The 14,248-nt window shown below is 59.1% G+C and overlaps 1 protein-coding gene across 2 annotated transcripts; it reads left to right on the forward strand.

Annotated features, from left to right (window-relative positions):
- Nucleotides 1-924: 924 nt before the first annotated feature.
- RBCK1 (RANBP2-type and C3HC4-type zinc finger containing 1) lies at nt 925-13,581 on the forward strand. Of its 2 annotated transcripts, none has more exons than XM_073308744.1 (13): nt 925-1,420; nt 2,454-2,508; nt 2,948-3,092; nt 3,804-3,897; nt 4,222-4,420; nt 4,695-4,846; nt 4,933-5,106; nt 6,891-7,051; nt 9,808-9,919; nt 10,203-10,382; nt 11,209-11,307; nt 11,911-12,054; nt 12,615-13,581. In XM_073308744.1, exons 2-13 carry the CDS (start codon nt 2,472-2,474, stop codon nt 12,693-12,695), a joined length of 1,578 nt encoding a protein of 525 aa, XP_073164845.1. In that variant the 5' UTR covers nt 925-1,420; nt 2,454-2,471; the 3' UTR covers nt 12,696-13,581. The 2 variants fall into 2 exon arrangements, with proteins under 2 accessions (XP_073164845.1, XP_073164844.1); XM_073308743.1 differs by lacking the exon at nt 925-1,420 and adding an exon at nt 1,902-2,005.
- Nucleotides 13,582-14,248: the final 667 nt, after the last annotated feature.

Here is a 14,248-nt window from a genome sequence, read left to right on the forward strand (position 1 = left end):
GCCCGCAGTGTTGTCTTGCTAGCCACATCCCTGGGAGCTGGGACTGAACACACCAAGACTCAGTCAGGGCTTCTCCACCTGCCTGTCACTCCTGGCTCAGTGTGCATGGGGCTGGGGGCCCGGTACGGGAAAGGGAGAGAAGCCCTGACGTGAGGCCCAGCATAGAATCACAGAAATGTAGGGCTGGAAGGGACCCCGAGAGCTCATCCAGTCCAGCCCCTGCGCTGCGGCAGGACCAAGTAAACCTAGACCAGCCGTGACGGGTTTGCCCAAGGAAAGGGATTCCATAGCCTCCCACGGCTGTCTGTTCCAGAGCTTAAGCACCCTTAGAGTCCGAATGCTCCAGCCGTTTAACCTAAACCGCCCTTGCTGCAGCTGATGCCCCTTACTTTTTGTCCCGCCTTCAGTGGAGGTGGAGAACAACTGATCCATCCTCTTTATAAGGGCCCTTAACAGCTCTGAAGACTGATACCAGGTCGCTCATTCAGTCTCTTGTCTCTAGACGAAACATGCCCAGTGTATTTAACTCGTCCTCACAGGTCAGGTTTTCTAAACCTTTTACCATTTCTGTTGCTCTTCTCTGGACTCTCTCCAATTTGTCCACATCTCTCCCAAAGTGGGTGACCAGAACTGGGCACAGGACTCCAGCTGAGGCCTCACCAGTGCCGAGCAGAGCAGGACAATGACCTCCCGTGCCTTACGGGTGACACTCCTGTTAATACACCCCAGAAGGATTTTAGCCCTTTTCACAACTTCATCACATTGACTCATAGTCAGTTGGTGAGCCGCAGTGACCCCCGGCTCTTTTCCAGCAGCACCACCACCTAGGCCCCGTTTTGTAGGCGGGCATTTGATTTTTTCCTTCCAAAGTGTTACACCTGGCATTTGTCTTCACTGAATTTCCTCTTGTTGCAGCTCCATGGAAGGCGACCCTGGGGCTGGATGGCGCTGCAGATCTCACTAGACCTCCCAGAGTCCTGTCCCAGCCTGCCTCAACTCCCTGCCAACCCCTGGGACGGCGCCTTCAGGGCAGGCCTCCCCTTCCGTTGCTTCAAAGCCTGGCACGGCCCACCCCGGGTGGCTCACCAGTAAATGGGAGTCCCTAGGAGGCCGAGAGGGTCAGAGCCCCTGCTCCGCAGCCTGTGGGTCGGGGAGCACCTAGCGATTCCTCTCAGCAGGCCCTGCCGGGGGAGGGCTGGGGAGTTGCACTTTCGGTTTCTGAGTCCCCTGCAGCTGCTTCGTGAGGTTTTGTTGCTGCTGCTCTCAGCCCTGCCCTGTTTCAAGGCCTTGGCTCCACTTCCTCATCTCTCTGCTTCTGCTTTCGGTTTTCACTTCAGTCAGTGGTGAGCTCTCAGCTGACCCTGACCCCTGCCCAGCGCCCTGCTCTGGAATCCAGGCCCCTGGTGCAGGGCTCCGGGAGGTAAGTGAGCCAGGAAGGTGGGACGCACGGGGAGTGGCTTTTGCCCTCCAGCCTGACAGGGTGGTTTTTTTGTGCCCGCCGGGCTTCCCTGCTGCTGAGTTCCTCTTCCTGTTGCCATGTCTGTCAGGCCTGTGTGGGGCCACATGCAGGGATCGCTCGCTCATGTAGCCTCGGCTGACCGGCTTGTGAGAGGCACACGTGGAGTCTGGCTTCCTACTCCATGGGCCTGCGGGGGCTGGGATCGGGGCAGAGCCCTGGCTCAGCGAGCTGCCGGTGTTGACCCAGCTTGATCCCCGTGTGGCTGGCAAACATGGCAAGGGTTGGAAGGTAGCGGGGCAGGGATTGTGCCTGCTGGGGGTTGTACAGTGCCTAGCTCGCTGTCAGCGCTTTCCTGCTCTTGTCCGTCCAGGCTCCGGCAGTAACGGGGATCGGTGTCTGAGGCATGCAGGGCAGGGACTCACCCCAGCACAGGTGGGGCCTGCAAGACCCAGGATGGGCTGGAGGCACAATGTCCCGAAAGCACAGCCTGCCCCTGGGCTGATCCAGGGAAGAGCTAACGGGGCTGACTCCTGCAGGGAAACAAAGGTGCCCACATGCCCCCTGGGAAAGCACTTTTAAAAAGAGGGCCAGGCAGCCACCGTGCCTGTATGTCCGCGCTGGGACAGGCCTGCTGGGGTCCGTCCGCCTCGCTTTGTGAGCAGGGGCTGCTGGGCATCGCTCTAGCCCAGCGTAGCCTGGAAGTGGGATGGGCCAGGCGCAATGCGCGCTGGAGAACACAAGAGAGAGCTCCAGGGTGCGGGTGGGGAGAGTGAAGCAGGCATAGGCTGGTGCAGGGAGGGTGCAGCGTGGCCCTACCCGGCTCACTTGCCCTGGCCACACCAAGCCCAGCACAGAGCCCCAGGGAGCCCTAGGTGGTTGGGCTCTGGGGTCCCTGCCGGGGAGATGAAATGGCTGCACCGGACTCCCAGTGCCCCAGCCATCCAGCCCTGCTCCCCCAGCCCGGGTTTGACATGCTTCTGTTTGCCTTAAACAGCCCCGGGATTCTGCTGCGATGGGGACAAAATACACGGAGGAGATGACGAAGAAAGGTGGGGTCACTGGGGCATCCGAGGAAGCCCCTCCGTGTGGGGGCCTAGGGAAACGTCCACCGGTGCACAGCGGTTTGGCCTGTATGGCCCTAAGTGGGCATGCTGCAGGACACGCTGGTGGAGATGGAGGGTGGCGGGCAGAGAAATGTGTGTGGGGAAGGGAATTCATTGTTCTGCGAGGCAGCTCAGTTTGGGGCGGCAGTTTGTTGACGGGGGCCCCCAGAGCTGTGGAGGGACCTCTCTTAATCTTTGCATAAATCTAAATGATGATACTCATCTAAGGTAATTAGCAACTTGGGCAGCAAACAGCTCCCAGCAGCTCCCCTGCCAGGCCCTAGATGGAGCCCACAGGGCTCTTTGAACAGGTCCTGCCCTGGCCCCGAACCAGGAGACCCCCCAGTAGGGCCCAGCCCAGCCCAGCCTGGTCTCTTGTCTGTAGCAGAGGAGCTGGCCCTGAAGCTGGCTGAGGCCATCGAGGGAGGGGACAAGGAGCTGGCACTGGAGTGCGCTGGCTGGCTGGCCGAGCAGCGGGCGCCCGTGACGGTGCAGGTGAAGCCAGAGGCCTACCCCAAAAAGGAAATCAGGTGAGCACGTGCTGGGCAGCTTCTGCAGGGAGGGCACCCGTGTGGGTGCCGTCCATTGGCCTCAGGGGAATGGGGGCGGTGGCCAACCGTGGTCACTGTCCCTTTAAAAGGGGTGTTAGGACACTGCTCCGAGAGACTCCACTGCAGGAGATTTAGGGAGCAGGGGGCTGGGGCATGGCCGCTCTCTCCCCAGAATGGGTGGCTCCCCATTTGCAGCTCTTGGGTCTCCCTCCTGTGGCCCTGGCCTCCTTCACTCCATAAACCGCGGGCAGCTCCAGTGTGAGGTGTAGCCAGGCCAGGAGGGAATGGGGCTTAGCCCCCCTCTAGTGACTAGTCCACAGGAGACGCTGAAGACCTAGGGCTTTGGTTCCAGCAGGGGAGGCTGCACCTGTTGCACTGATGGTCCCTGGGTCAAAGCCCCTTGTCAGGTCTGCAGCCGTCTGGCACCAAGAGGTGGGCCAGCCCTGGGCTCAGTAGGGAAGAACGAGGCGACGGTGTTTCCCTTCCGAGCTCCTTCCCCAGACCAGCAGCCGGGGGGAGGCGACTTGGGCCACGTGAGCAGGAGGATGGGAAAGACAGAAAGCAGGAGCATGTGAGCTGGAGTCTGAGCGGCTGAGGCAGGTGCCGGGAGCCAGGCACGCACCTCGCGGTAGGACCTCGGGGAGGGCAGGAGGGACACCAGAACTGCTCTCACTGCCTCTCTTCTTTCAGCTTGTGGGTGGGAGTGGAGGACGCCCAGATGACCACAGTCCCCATCTACCTGAAAGTCAATCCTCATATGACTTTGGCTTCTCTGAAGGACATGGTACGGGCCTGTGGGCTGGAGCCGGGGGCACTGATGGCACAAAGAGTGGGGGAGACCGCGCACCGGCCTTGAAGGCGGCAGCCGCCTCGTGGGCAGCAAGTAGCCTGCCAGCTGGCTGCAGTATCTGTCGTTTTACTGACACCCCCCGCCTGTCCTTCCTGGGCTGCCCTCTGCTTGCCTTGCTTTGTGTGGCGTGATCTGCTGGCTCCCGCATGAGGCACCTATTGCCGGTGGGCGCCCACGTAAGGTCATTGAGCGACTGCCCTCAACAGCACCTGGTGGCCAGCTGGTTCTGAACGAGGCCCTCGGTGTCTCCTGGCCCAGGTATTCCTCCTCTACGGCTTCCCACCCAGCGTTCAGCAGTGGGTGGTGGGCAAGAGGCTCCCCGGAGACCAGGAGACCCTGCACTACAATGGCATCCAGCGAGACGGCGACATGGCCTATCTCTACCTCAGGTCTGCCAAAGAGGCCAAGCTCAGCAAAGAGACGTTCCAGAAGGAGCGGGAGCGCCGAGTCCTGACAGGTGAGGCTGGCGGAGCGGCCGAGGGGAGCCCCAAAGGCAGAGCCTGGCGCTGGGGAATTCCACTGGGCAGGAAGCAGCGGGGACTGCTGGACTTGGGGCTGAGGGCTAGCGCGGGTCTCAGGAGGAGACGTCCCTTGCAGGGCGACGGCAAGAAGCAGGCGCTGAAATCCGGGGCTGCACCAAGTGCTGGCTCCTGAGAGATGGCCAGAGCACGTGGGAGCAGCAGGGAGTTCCGTCTCCTGTCAGCAACTCGCTCCCTCTTGCCTCTCTCTAGAATTGGGCTTCAGCGACATTCTCCTGCAGCCTCGCGGGAGCCAGGAACAGGTGGATGCGGGGCTCGGAGGGGCGCAGGACAGCCTGTGCATGGAGGAGCTGAGGCATGAGCTCTTGCAGGCGGAAGCCGCCCCTCCCCCTGAACCCCCCAAGGTAAGGGAGTCCCAGAAGCAGGGTGCCAACTCCCCCCTCTGGCTCATTTCTTTCACCTCCCATGTTCTCACCGGGGCTGTTCCTAGGTCGGCTGGGTCTGTCCGAGCTGCACCTATGTCAACAAGCCCACCCGCCCCGGCTGCGAGATCTGCTGCAAGGAGCGGCCTGAGGACTACATGGTGCCCGTGGCTTACCAGCCGGACGAGGAGGAGCTGGCGAGGATGAGGAATGAGGAGGAAGCCATGCGGCAGTACCAACAGGTTGGAGGCTGGGACGCTGGGGAGCTGTGGGTCAGATCCTGGGGCAGATCCTGCCTTGTGCACTGTTATCTAGAGGCAACCTCCTGCCATAAGCAAGCATTGTAATGCAGCTCCTGGTGCAGCACCCTGCCCTGGCTCCACTAGGCTGGTCCCTTGGGGTGTCTCTTGGCACAGGGCCCCGTGCGCAGAGACTGACCAGGAGGCGGGGATGGGGGTCACCGGTTCCTCTGGCCCAGCTGCACACCCGGCTAGCGCTGCTCAGCTGCACAGGGCTCCGGGGGTGGTTCCATGCTGCCAAGGGGGCGCTCGTCAGGGGAGCTGCCCTCATGCTACTCCAGTTCTCTCCGAGGCGGGTGGGGCTTGTCTAGCCTGTGCCAGGAGGACTCGGGAGCACAGAGTTATGCTGGCCTCACCCCTGCTGAGCTGGGAGGCACGGGGCGGCTAGCACCGGCCTCCGTTTGAGCTGGGAGGGGAGAGTCACGCTGGCTCGGGAGTGAGAGAGCGGGGCCTGCGAGGGGGGCCCGTTACTCCCAGCCTGCTCTGGCGAGGCAGGGGGCCCACCCCCTCTCCTGGCTCCAGGCAGGTCCAGGCGCTCGCGGTGCCTCATCTCCAGCAGTGGGGCCCGTCGCCCCGACCTTGCCGGGGCCAGCAGCGGAGCTGCGCTCTGCACCAGATCCAGAAGAGCCTCATTTCCAGGCTCTTTCCAGCCTTCACGCTATGCTGCCGAGGGGCCTGCCCCATTGTTAGCCACACAGAGCCAGTGCAGGGCAGGGAGGTGCAGCCTGCAGCGGCCAGCTGCAATGGACTCCGAAGGCTGCAGCTGCGTGTTGCTCCTGGTTTTAACGGAGCATCGTGGGGCGTGCTGGGCTGGGAAAGCTCCCGTCACAGGGTGGGCATGCAAGGGAGAGCTGGGGGCACCCAGTGATGGCAGAGGAGGCTGATTCCTTCCCGGAGTCCCTTCTCCCTCTCTTTATTTGCATGAAGCTTTTGCAATGACTCCGAAGGAGCAGGCCTGAGGGTCCAGGCCCTGTCACAGCCTCCCTGGGGGCAAGTCACTTATTGATTGGCTGAGGCGCCCAAATCTTTGGGTGATCTGGGCCTCAGTTCCCTTCTGGACAGCTCTGAAATCTATCAATGGCTGGAAGTCACTGCTGGGTTACTAATTACTTCCCCTCCCCCAGCTGACTGGCCAGGCTGGACAGGCTGGGGTGGGGCTGACCTTGGGCACCGTTTATCAGAGACAGACAGAGAGGGAGGGAGGCTGAAAGGACATTCTGAAAACAAGCCCTGGTTTGAGATAGGTTGGGGGAAACAGTAGCCCCCCAGCTCAGGGGGGTCTCTGAGCTGCCTGCCGCTGAATGGGGCTCTCCACCTAGCAGGTGAGCACTAGCTTATTGTTACCCAGCCAACAGACTTCACTAATTCCTGCCTTTGAGCCTCCAGACTCGTGGCATGGCCAAGGGGCTGGCTTGGTTCCTGGGGTAAGTCAGAGCAGCCCAGGGACTGCTCTAACTTACACCCAGGCTGTAACCGTCTCTAGGGGACAGACTGGCAGCCCAGAACAGCTGGAGCGCAAAGCAGGCTGGGGTGAGGTTCCTTCCCTTCCCTGGCCACTGCTCTGGGAGGCCCTTTCACTGTCCCTGCAACCCTGGACAGAGCTGCTGGGGTGGTGTAGAGAGGCCAGGGCACAGCCCCGTAGGGGTCAAGATTCCTAATAGCAAATGTAAGCGAAGTGCCCCACCCGCCAGCCCCTCCTGTTGACACTGGCTGTTCTCTCTGCCAAGGTGACAGAGCAGCAGAAGATTGAGAACTACCAGCACCTCCTGCAGCTGGATGGGCAGAGCCTGGTGCCCGCCGATGAAGTGATCGAATGTCCCATCTGCTTTGTGACCCTGCAGCCTGGAGAGGGGGTGACCCTGCGGGAGTGCCTGCACTCCTTCTGCAGGTGGGTCGGCCCTAACCCCGGCCCGCCTGCACCCGTGAGCCCCGGCCCCTCTCCCGCCTGCCTAGCCTGCACCCGTGAGCCCTGGCCCCTCTCCTCCCCAGCCGGCTGGCCTCCACCCCAGCCCTTCTCCCACCCGGCCAGACTGCGTCCAGGAGCTCTGGTCCCTCTCCCACCCGGCTGGCCTCTGCCCCAGTTCCTCTCCCATCCGGTCTCCACCCCAGGAGCCCCGGCCCCTCTCCCGCCCAGCCATCCGGCCTCTGCCCCGGGAGCCCCGGCCCTTCTCCTGCCCGGCTGGCCTGTGCACAGGAGCCCCAGCCCCTTCCCTGTCTGGCCTCCACCCTGGGAGCCTTACCTGCCTCAGAACCTCCTAGGCTTTGCCAGCTGGTTTTTGTCTCTGGGTTAGAGCACCTGGTTGCACGTCCCCTGGCTGGAAGAGCTGCCCAACTGGGCAGCGCAAAGACAGACAGAGCGTTCCCCCGGCATACTTGCCAACAGGGCGTTGGCAGCGTGCCCCATATGGCTAAAGATTGGTAGCATGACAGGAACTAGCCTGGCTGAATCCTGTTAAGAGACTATGCTCTTGCTTTAGTCTTCTTAGCCTGGCCCTGCTGTGTAGGGTGGATGGACTGGCCTGGGCTACCCAAAAATCTATGGGGATCCCATCAGCTGTGGGGAGCCAGGGCTCTGCCAGACAGGAACCACTAGCAGGAAGGGAGGCAGGGAGGGAAAAGCAGTGTGTCAGGGCCCCTCCCCCACCAAGGTGTTCATCACATCTTAATCCACCCCCACGGGGCCCAGTCCCAGGTGGGATTGTGCTCCTGCTCGACCCAAAGGCTTCAAACTGGCCCCTGAGTAGGAGAAAATGGAACTGGAGACAGTGTGCTGTGCGCTGACAGGCCCCGTGCCAGAGCAGGGATGCAATCATCACCACCCTGCTCCATCTTCTCTGCTACCCCCCTTCCAAGCCCTCAGCCTGTGCCACCAATTAGCCACCTACCTGCAGGGGCTTTAACTCCAGCCCTGTGCCCTGCAGCTACTAACCTTCTGCATGACAAGCCCGCACCCAGAGTGATTGGAGATGGGCAGGCACTAGCTGGCTGGGCTGCCCAGCCAAAGGCTTCCGAGTCCCTGGCAGTGTCCCTCGATCAGCTGGCAGCTTGTTTCAGTGCAGCAGGGACCTGGTGAGGGAGCACTAGATTCCCTCCTAAGGATCTGCGAGTGGAGCCCCCTCCGGTGCTGTGTACCGTATAGATCTGTGTACAAGGGGAAGCTGATGGCTGGGCTGCTAGCTTATGTACAAGTCAGTCCCACTTGGGGTGCCAGTCTGCAGGTAGGTGGAAAGGAGCCAATTGCAAAATAAGCGGTCTCTGGGATAAGAGGGAAGATTCTCTCATGGATTGGTAACTGGTTAAAAGATAGGAAACACAGGGTAGGAATGGAGAGAGGTAAATAGTGGTATCCCCCAGGGGTCTGTTCTGGGCCCAGTCCTATTTAACATATTTATAAATGATCTGGAAAAAATGGTAAACAGTGAGGTGGCAAAATTTGCAGATGATACAAAACTACTCAAGATAGTTAAGTCCCAGGCAGTCTGCGAAGAGCTACAAAAAGATCTCACAAAACTGGGAGACTGGGCAACAAAATGACAGATGAAATTTAATGTTGATAAATACAAAGTAACGCACATTTGAAAACAATCCTAACTGTACATATACAATGATGGGGTCTAAATTAGCTGTTACCACTCAAGAAAGAGATCTTGGAGTCATTGTGGATAGTTCTCTGAAAGCATCCACTCAATGTGCAGCAGCAGACAGAATGCTGGGAATCATTAAGAAAGGGATAGATAATAAGAGAGAAAATATCATATTGCCTCTCTATAAATCCATGGTATGCCCACATCTTGAATACTGTGTGCAGATGTGGTCGCCCCATCTCAAAAAAGATATATTGGATTTGGAAAAGGTCCAGAAAAGGGCAACAAAAATTATTAGGGGTATAGAACAGCTTCCGTATGAGGAGAGATTAATAAGACCAGGACTTTTCAGCTTGGAAAAGAGGCGACTAAGGGGGGGATATGATAGAGGTCTATAAAATCATGAGTGGTATAGAGAAAGTAAATAAGGAAGTGTTATTTACTCCTTCTCATAATACAAGAACAAGGAACCACCAAATGAAGTTTATAGGTAGCAGGTTTAAAACAAACACAAGAAAATATTTTTTCATGCAATGCACAGTCAACGTCTGGAACTCCTTGCCAGAGGGTGTCGTGAAGGCCAATACTATAACAGGGTTCAAAAGGGAGCAAGATAGATTCGTGGAGGATAGGTCCATCAATGGCTATTAGCCAGGATGGGCAGAAATGGTGTCCCTTGCCTCTGTTTGCCAGAATCTGGGGTTGGATGACAGGGCATGGATCACTTGATAACCTGTCTGCTCATTCCCTTTGGGGCACCCGCCATTGGCCACTGTCAGAGGACAAGATACTGGGCTTGTGGACCTTTGGTCTGACCCAGTAGGGCTGTTCTTGTGCTGTTGTAATCCCCTCTGTACCCACCCAGGGACTGGGGGCCCCAGGCAGGCTGCGTATGCTGCCCTGGCCAGGTCTGCTGGAGGGATTTCCTCTCCTTACCTCAGGCCTGGCTCTGCTGCTGCCTAGGTTGGCCCCTAGGTGACCCCGTCCAGCTCAGTCTTCAAGCAGCTTGCCCCGTGCTTGTGTCTTGCTGGTGTCTCCTCTGACCCCTGGCTCCTCACAGGGACTGTCTGAAGGGGACGATACTGAATAGCCCGGAGCCCGAGGTGCCCTGTCCGTACATCGACGAGAAGTACTCCTGCCCAGGACAGCTGCTGGAACGGGAGATCAAAGCGGTACAGGCCAGGGCCCATGGGGCTGGAGTAGGAGGGGACAGAGTCAGGTGTGGGTTGGGAGCTGTAGGCACAGCGGAGACTGGATACAACCCAAAAAGCGATGGCATGCCAGCATGGCTGGGTCCTGTAGGCTGGGCTAGAGCAGGGGAATTGGGGCAGCTATTTTGCGAGGGAGCAGGGGGATGTGGGGCAGGGAGAAGAGGATGGGGCTGTTATCAGTGCACTGCCAGGGGACGGGGCAAGTGTCTTGGTGCTGATGGAGAGGGTTGGGTCCCACTCACAGCTCCTGAGCTCTGCTGAATATCAGCACTTCCTGGACCTGGGCGTCTCCATCGCTGAGAACCGCAGCCGGTCCAGCTACCACTGCAAGACCACGGACTGCCGGGGCTGGTGCATCTTCGAGGACGACGTGAACGAGTTTGCCTGCCCCGTGTGCCAGAAGGTGAACTGCTTGCTCTGCAAGGTGAGATGCCGCCTGCCTTCGCCCCAGCATCTTTGCAGCTTCCTAGGCCGAGAGGCCAGAACGGGGGAAGGGGAGTTCAGAGCCCACTGGGCTCTGCGAAGCCAGGTGCCATGGGGCATGGCTGTGTTCAGGAAAGGGGGGGATGCAGCCTTAAAGCATCTGGGGGCCTTTGAACTGTGTGTGGCAGCAGTGACCAAGCTCACGAGCCCTGCTCCATCCTAGCGCAGCATGGCCGCCCCTGGAACTGGCGAAGGCCTGCCCAGGGCTTTAGATGAGCCTGGCATCACGTCCATGCAGCCCTAGAGCCACGGTGTCACATACTGCCTGCCATGGTCCCTTGGCCTCTGTCTGGAACAGGTCAGTGCAAGGGACGAGTAGACAGAAAAGAGAACCGCATTCCTAGAGGGGAGCTAGAGCCTGCTAACAGGGCCATGGCCTTAGCTCTGCCAACAGCAGCCCGTCGCCACTGCCCTGCGCTCCATCCCTCTCCTGGAGCCAGCCCCAGCTCGCTCTGATCTTCCCCTCAACTCCGGTCATGTATCCTTGCCCCACAAAAAAGGCTTGGAATGCGTATGTGGGCCCTGCCCTGCGGTGTGAGGGGGGGCCCCGGGGTCCAGTCCGTCTCAGTGACCCCAGGGTTGTGTTGGAGGAGATGTGTTCCCCTAGGCACAGTTGATGTAGCTGGGGGGAGGTGACATGTGCTGGCCACTGAGCCTGGGAGTTCGGTACTATGGGGGGAGCAGCAGGTGGAAAACAAGGCCAGTCCGTAGCAGCTGCTGCGTGAGGCGTGCGAGAGCCTGGTGAGCTAGCAGGATGCTCTCCCCAGGCCATTCACGAGACCATGAACTGCAAGGAGTATCAGGACGACCTCAAGCTCCGGGCTCAGAACGACCAGGCTGCCAGGCAGACCACCGAGATGCTGACAGTAAGAGCCCACTCTGGCCTGGCCCTTTTGTGGGCAGAGCAATGTGTAGACAGCGGGGCACTGGGATGCCAGTGATACGGGTGTGTGTGTGGGGGAGAGATGGATGGACAGGAAGGGGCTGCAGGCTAGCACCGAACGTGGCCAGGGAGGCATTGCAGATTTAATGGTAAAGAAAGTCACGTGACCATTCTCAGCCATTGCTGCTGCTTTAGGAAATGCACTGACCAGACAGCGGGGCTTGGTGCGGGCAGAAGGGGAGGGGGCTGTAGAGAGTGGGAGATAGGGGAACACCCAGTTTTCCACTGCCAGACCAGTGGAATGTGACTGCACCAATAGGCGCTCGCATGGCTCGGCTCCTGGGCATTCTGCTACCCTGTGGGTGCAATGGTCCAAAATGAGGGAGTATCGGCTTTAGAGAGCCAGGTAAAGCAAGCAGTCCACTGATTCTGAGCTCGGGGCAGCCCAGATGCTAGCCCCATCAGCTGCGAAGGGCAAATCCCACTGAGTGTCTTCGGTGGCATTGCTGGGGATCCAGGGTCGGAAAGGGAAGCCGGGGCCATCAGCTCCCCTGTGTGCGTTATCATTGCCCTCCTCTCCTTTCAGACGATGGTCCAGAAAGGGGAGGCCATGTACTGTCCTACCTGTAAGATCGTTGTCCAGAAGAAGGATGGCTGTGACTGGATCCGCTGCACTGTCTGTCACACGGAGATCTGCTGGGTGACCAAGGGGCCGCGCTGGGGGTCAGCGGTAGGTTTGGAGCATGAACCAGTGTGTGCGACTGTAGGTTCGACCTTGGGAATCCTTCCGTTCTGCAGAGTCGCTTGCCCCAGAATTGAAAAGACCTGCCAACACGAGCCCCTGCAGCTCTGCCTTCTCAAGTCTGCACACAGCCCAAACCACATGCTCGGAGAGGCATGAACCACTGGATGCACTAGGGTCGTTCACTCTGAAGCCTAATTGTGACCATTTAAATAACTAGCTGCTGCTGCACACAGCTGGCCCTCTGGATGCTGGAGTGGCTGGCGGGGGTGCAGGAACCAGCCAGGGCTGTCATGGCTCACAACTCAGCTGGCTGCCGGAGTGGGGAGTTAGTTCCAGTGCTCCCCCCATTATGTTTCCCCCCCCTCCAGTGCCAAGAGCCTTGCCTGCCTCCAGCCTGCCCCAAACTCAGCCCTGCCCGCACCTGTCCAGCAGCTTAGCCAACCGCCTCACTCCCAGGCCCACGTCCTGACTGCCTCTTACCCACCTGTCCACCATTTGACTCCAGTCCCTGTGTGTGCATCATCTCTCCTCTGCTCTCTCCCCAGGGCCCGGGCGACACCAGTGGTGGCTGCCGCTGCAGGCTGAACGGCGTTCCTTGCCATCCCCGCTGTCAGAACTGCCACTGAGCACGCAGGAGCCAAGAGGAAGGATGGGGTGGCTGCTTTCTACGCAGTGCCCCAGCCCCGTTGGGGGGGAACACAGCTCTCCTTGAGCCCCTGGCTACACTCCTCACCACACCACCAAAGCCGGGGGCTAGGCCTATAGGGTTCTGGCTCCCAGAGTCCACCACAGACCCACGTCTCCGCTAGGGGAAGGACTGTGCAGATCAGCAGCCGTGGGGCGAGCGGAGCGTTCCTGTTTCATGTATTGAAGGCGGACTTAGGAGAAGGCTGGGGGTTGACCTCCCCTGCTGGGAACCAAGTGCCCTGTGCAAGTTGTGGGGGGGCCTACCTCATGAGCTGCTCCCTTCACGTGTCCCTCTGCAGCAGCTGTGTAGAAGATGACCTGGCTGGGTTGGAACAGCAGGCTGGGAACACTCTGGCTCCTCTAGTTGATGGAGATAGCAGGTACGTTAGTGGCCCTCAGGTCTGAAGGAGCCCTTCCTCATCCCCTAGGGAAAACACGGTTCCCCCTATCCTACAGGTCACCAGTGCAGCCTTAGCCATTTTGCCAGCTAGTGAAAAAGGGTTTTGATGCTCCTCATCTCCCAAGTGGCCAAGCCAGAAAAAAGGTCCAGCCCATCAGAGAGAAGCAACATTGCTGAGTGCTCCAGGGGACTGCCTGGGCAACCACCTCTACACTTGGCTCGTTACAGCCTCCATCCTGCCCGCTGCAGCCCATTGGCACTTTAGTCAGCTGGTGCAGCAGGACCCAGCAACCTCCCAGCCCAGCTGGCGTGCACGAGGCATGGCACGCTCCAGGGCACCGGGGACAGACTGGGCAGGTGTTGGTTCTTAGCAGGCAGCTTTTGTTGCCCTCCGCCTGGATTTACAATAAAGGGCTGCAACTTTTGGTCCAGAAGTTTGTGTCAACCTATTGGTGCTGTGCCTGGTTATGCAGATATGGCATCTCCTGAGAGGCAGGGTTAGTCTGCCCCAGCACATTAGTGGGTCGTAGACGTAACTCCCAAACTAGGCCAAATGACTCCTGCTTTGGGGAATAAGTGTCTCGTTCGTACTGGGAGGGGCTGGTGTCTGTCAGCAATTCGTCTCACTGTGACAGAATCCCCGTCACATCCCCTGAGCTGCCAAATCAGCATCGCTTCATTGCCATCCATGCTGATTTACCCCAGCCTGCTGTCTAGGGCCTGAGCCATGCATGAGAGAGCCTGGGCTCCTGGTTATTCATGGGTAAATCCCACTTCCCTTTACACGATCTGGCCACCTGGCTTTTCCTTGGGTGTGAAGTCTGCCTCCCTTCCTGGCCTAAGCTGCTGGCTAGCAGAATGCTGGTAACTAGCTGCTCTTGTGCTTGGGGTGGGCTGCGTTTCACCCGCGGATGAAGTCATACGTCCACTATAACATTCCTACAACATAAAAAACTTTAAACGCTATTATGAAAATTACTTCTTGGAAGGAAGTCACAGCACGCTAAAAATAGCATCAGCCCACTCTAGTGAACAGCCACCTGCTACCACGTGCCTGCTACACGTCATGGAGCTGGGGAGAGGGACGCCGGC

Source organism: Lepidochelys kempii, chromosome 13 (genome assembly GCF_965140265.1).
Source record: "Lepidochelys kempii isolate rLepKem1 chromosome 13, rLepKem1.hap2, whole genome shotgun sequence".
NCBI lineage: Eukaryota > Metazoa > Chordata > Testudines > Cheloniidae > Lepidochelys > Lepidochelys kempii.

What these genes read in the sequence shown, in the direction of transcription:
- RBCK1 (XM_073308743.1), top strand. Translation starts at nt 1,913, where the DNA reads ATGGGCTGGAGGCACAATGTCCCGAAAGCACAGCCTGCCCCTGGGCTG. An exon ending in CCATGCGGCAGTACCAACAG is followed by an intron (nt 5,107 to 6,890) that starts GTTGGAGGCTGG and finishes CTCTCTGCCAAG; the next exon opens with GTGACAGAGCAGCAGAAGAT. An exon ending in TGCCTGCACTCCTTCTGCAG is followed by an intron (nt 7,052 to 9,807) that starts GTGGGTCGGCCC and finishes GGCTCCTCACAG; the next exon opens with GGACTGTCTGAAGGGGACGA.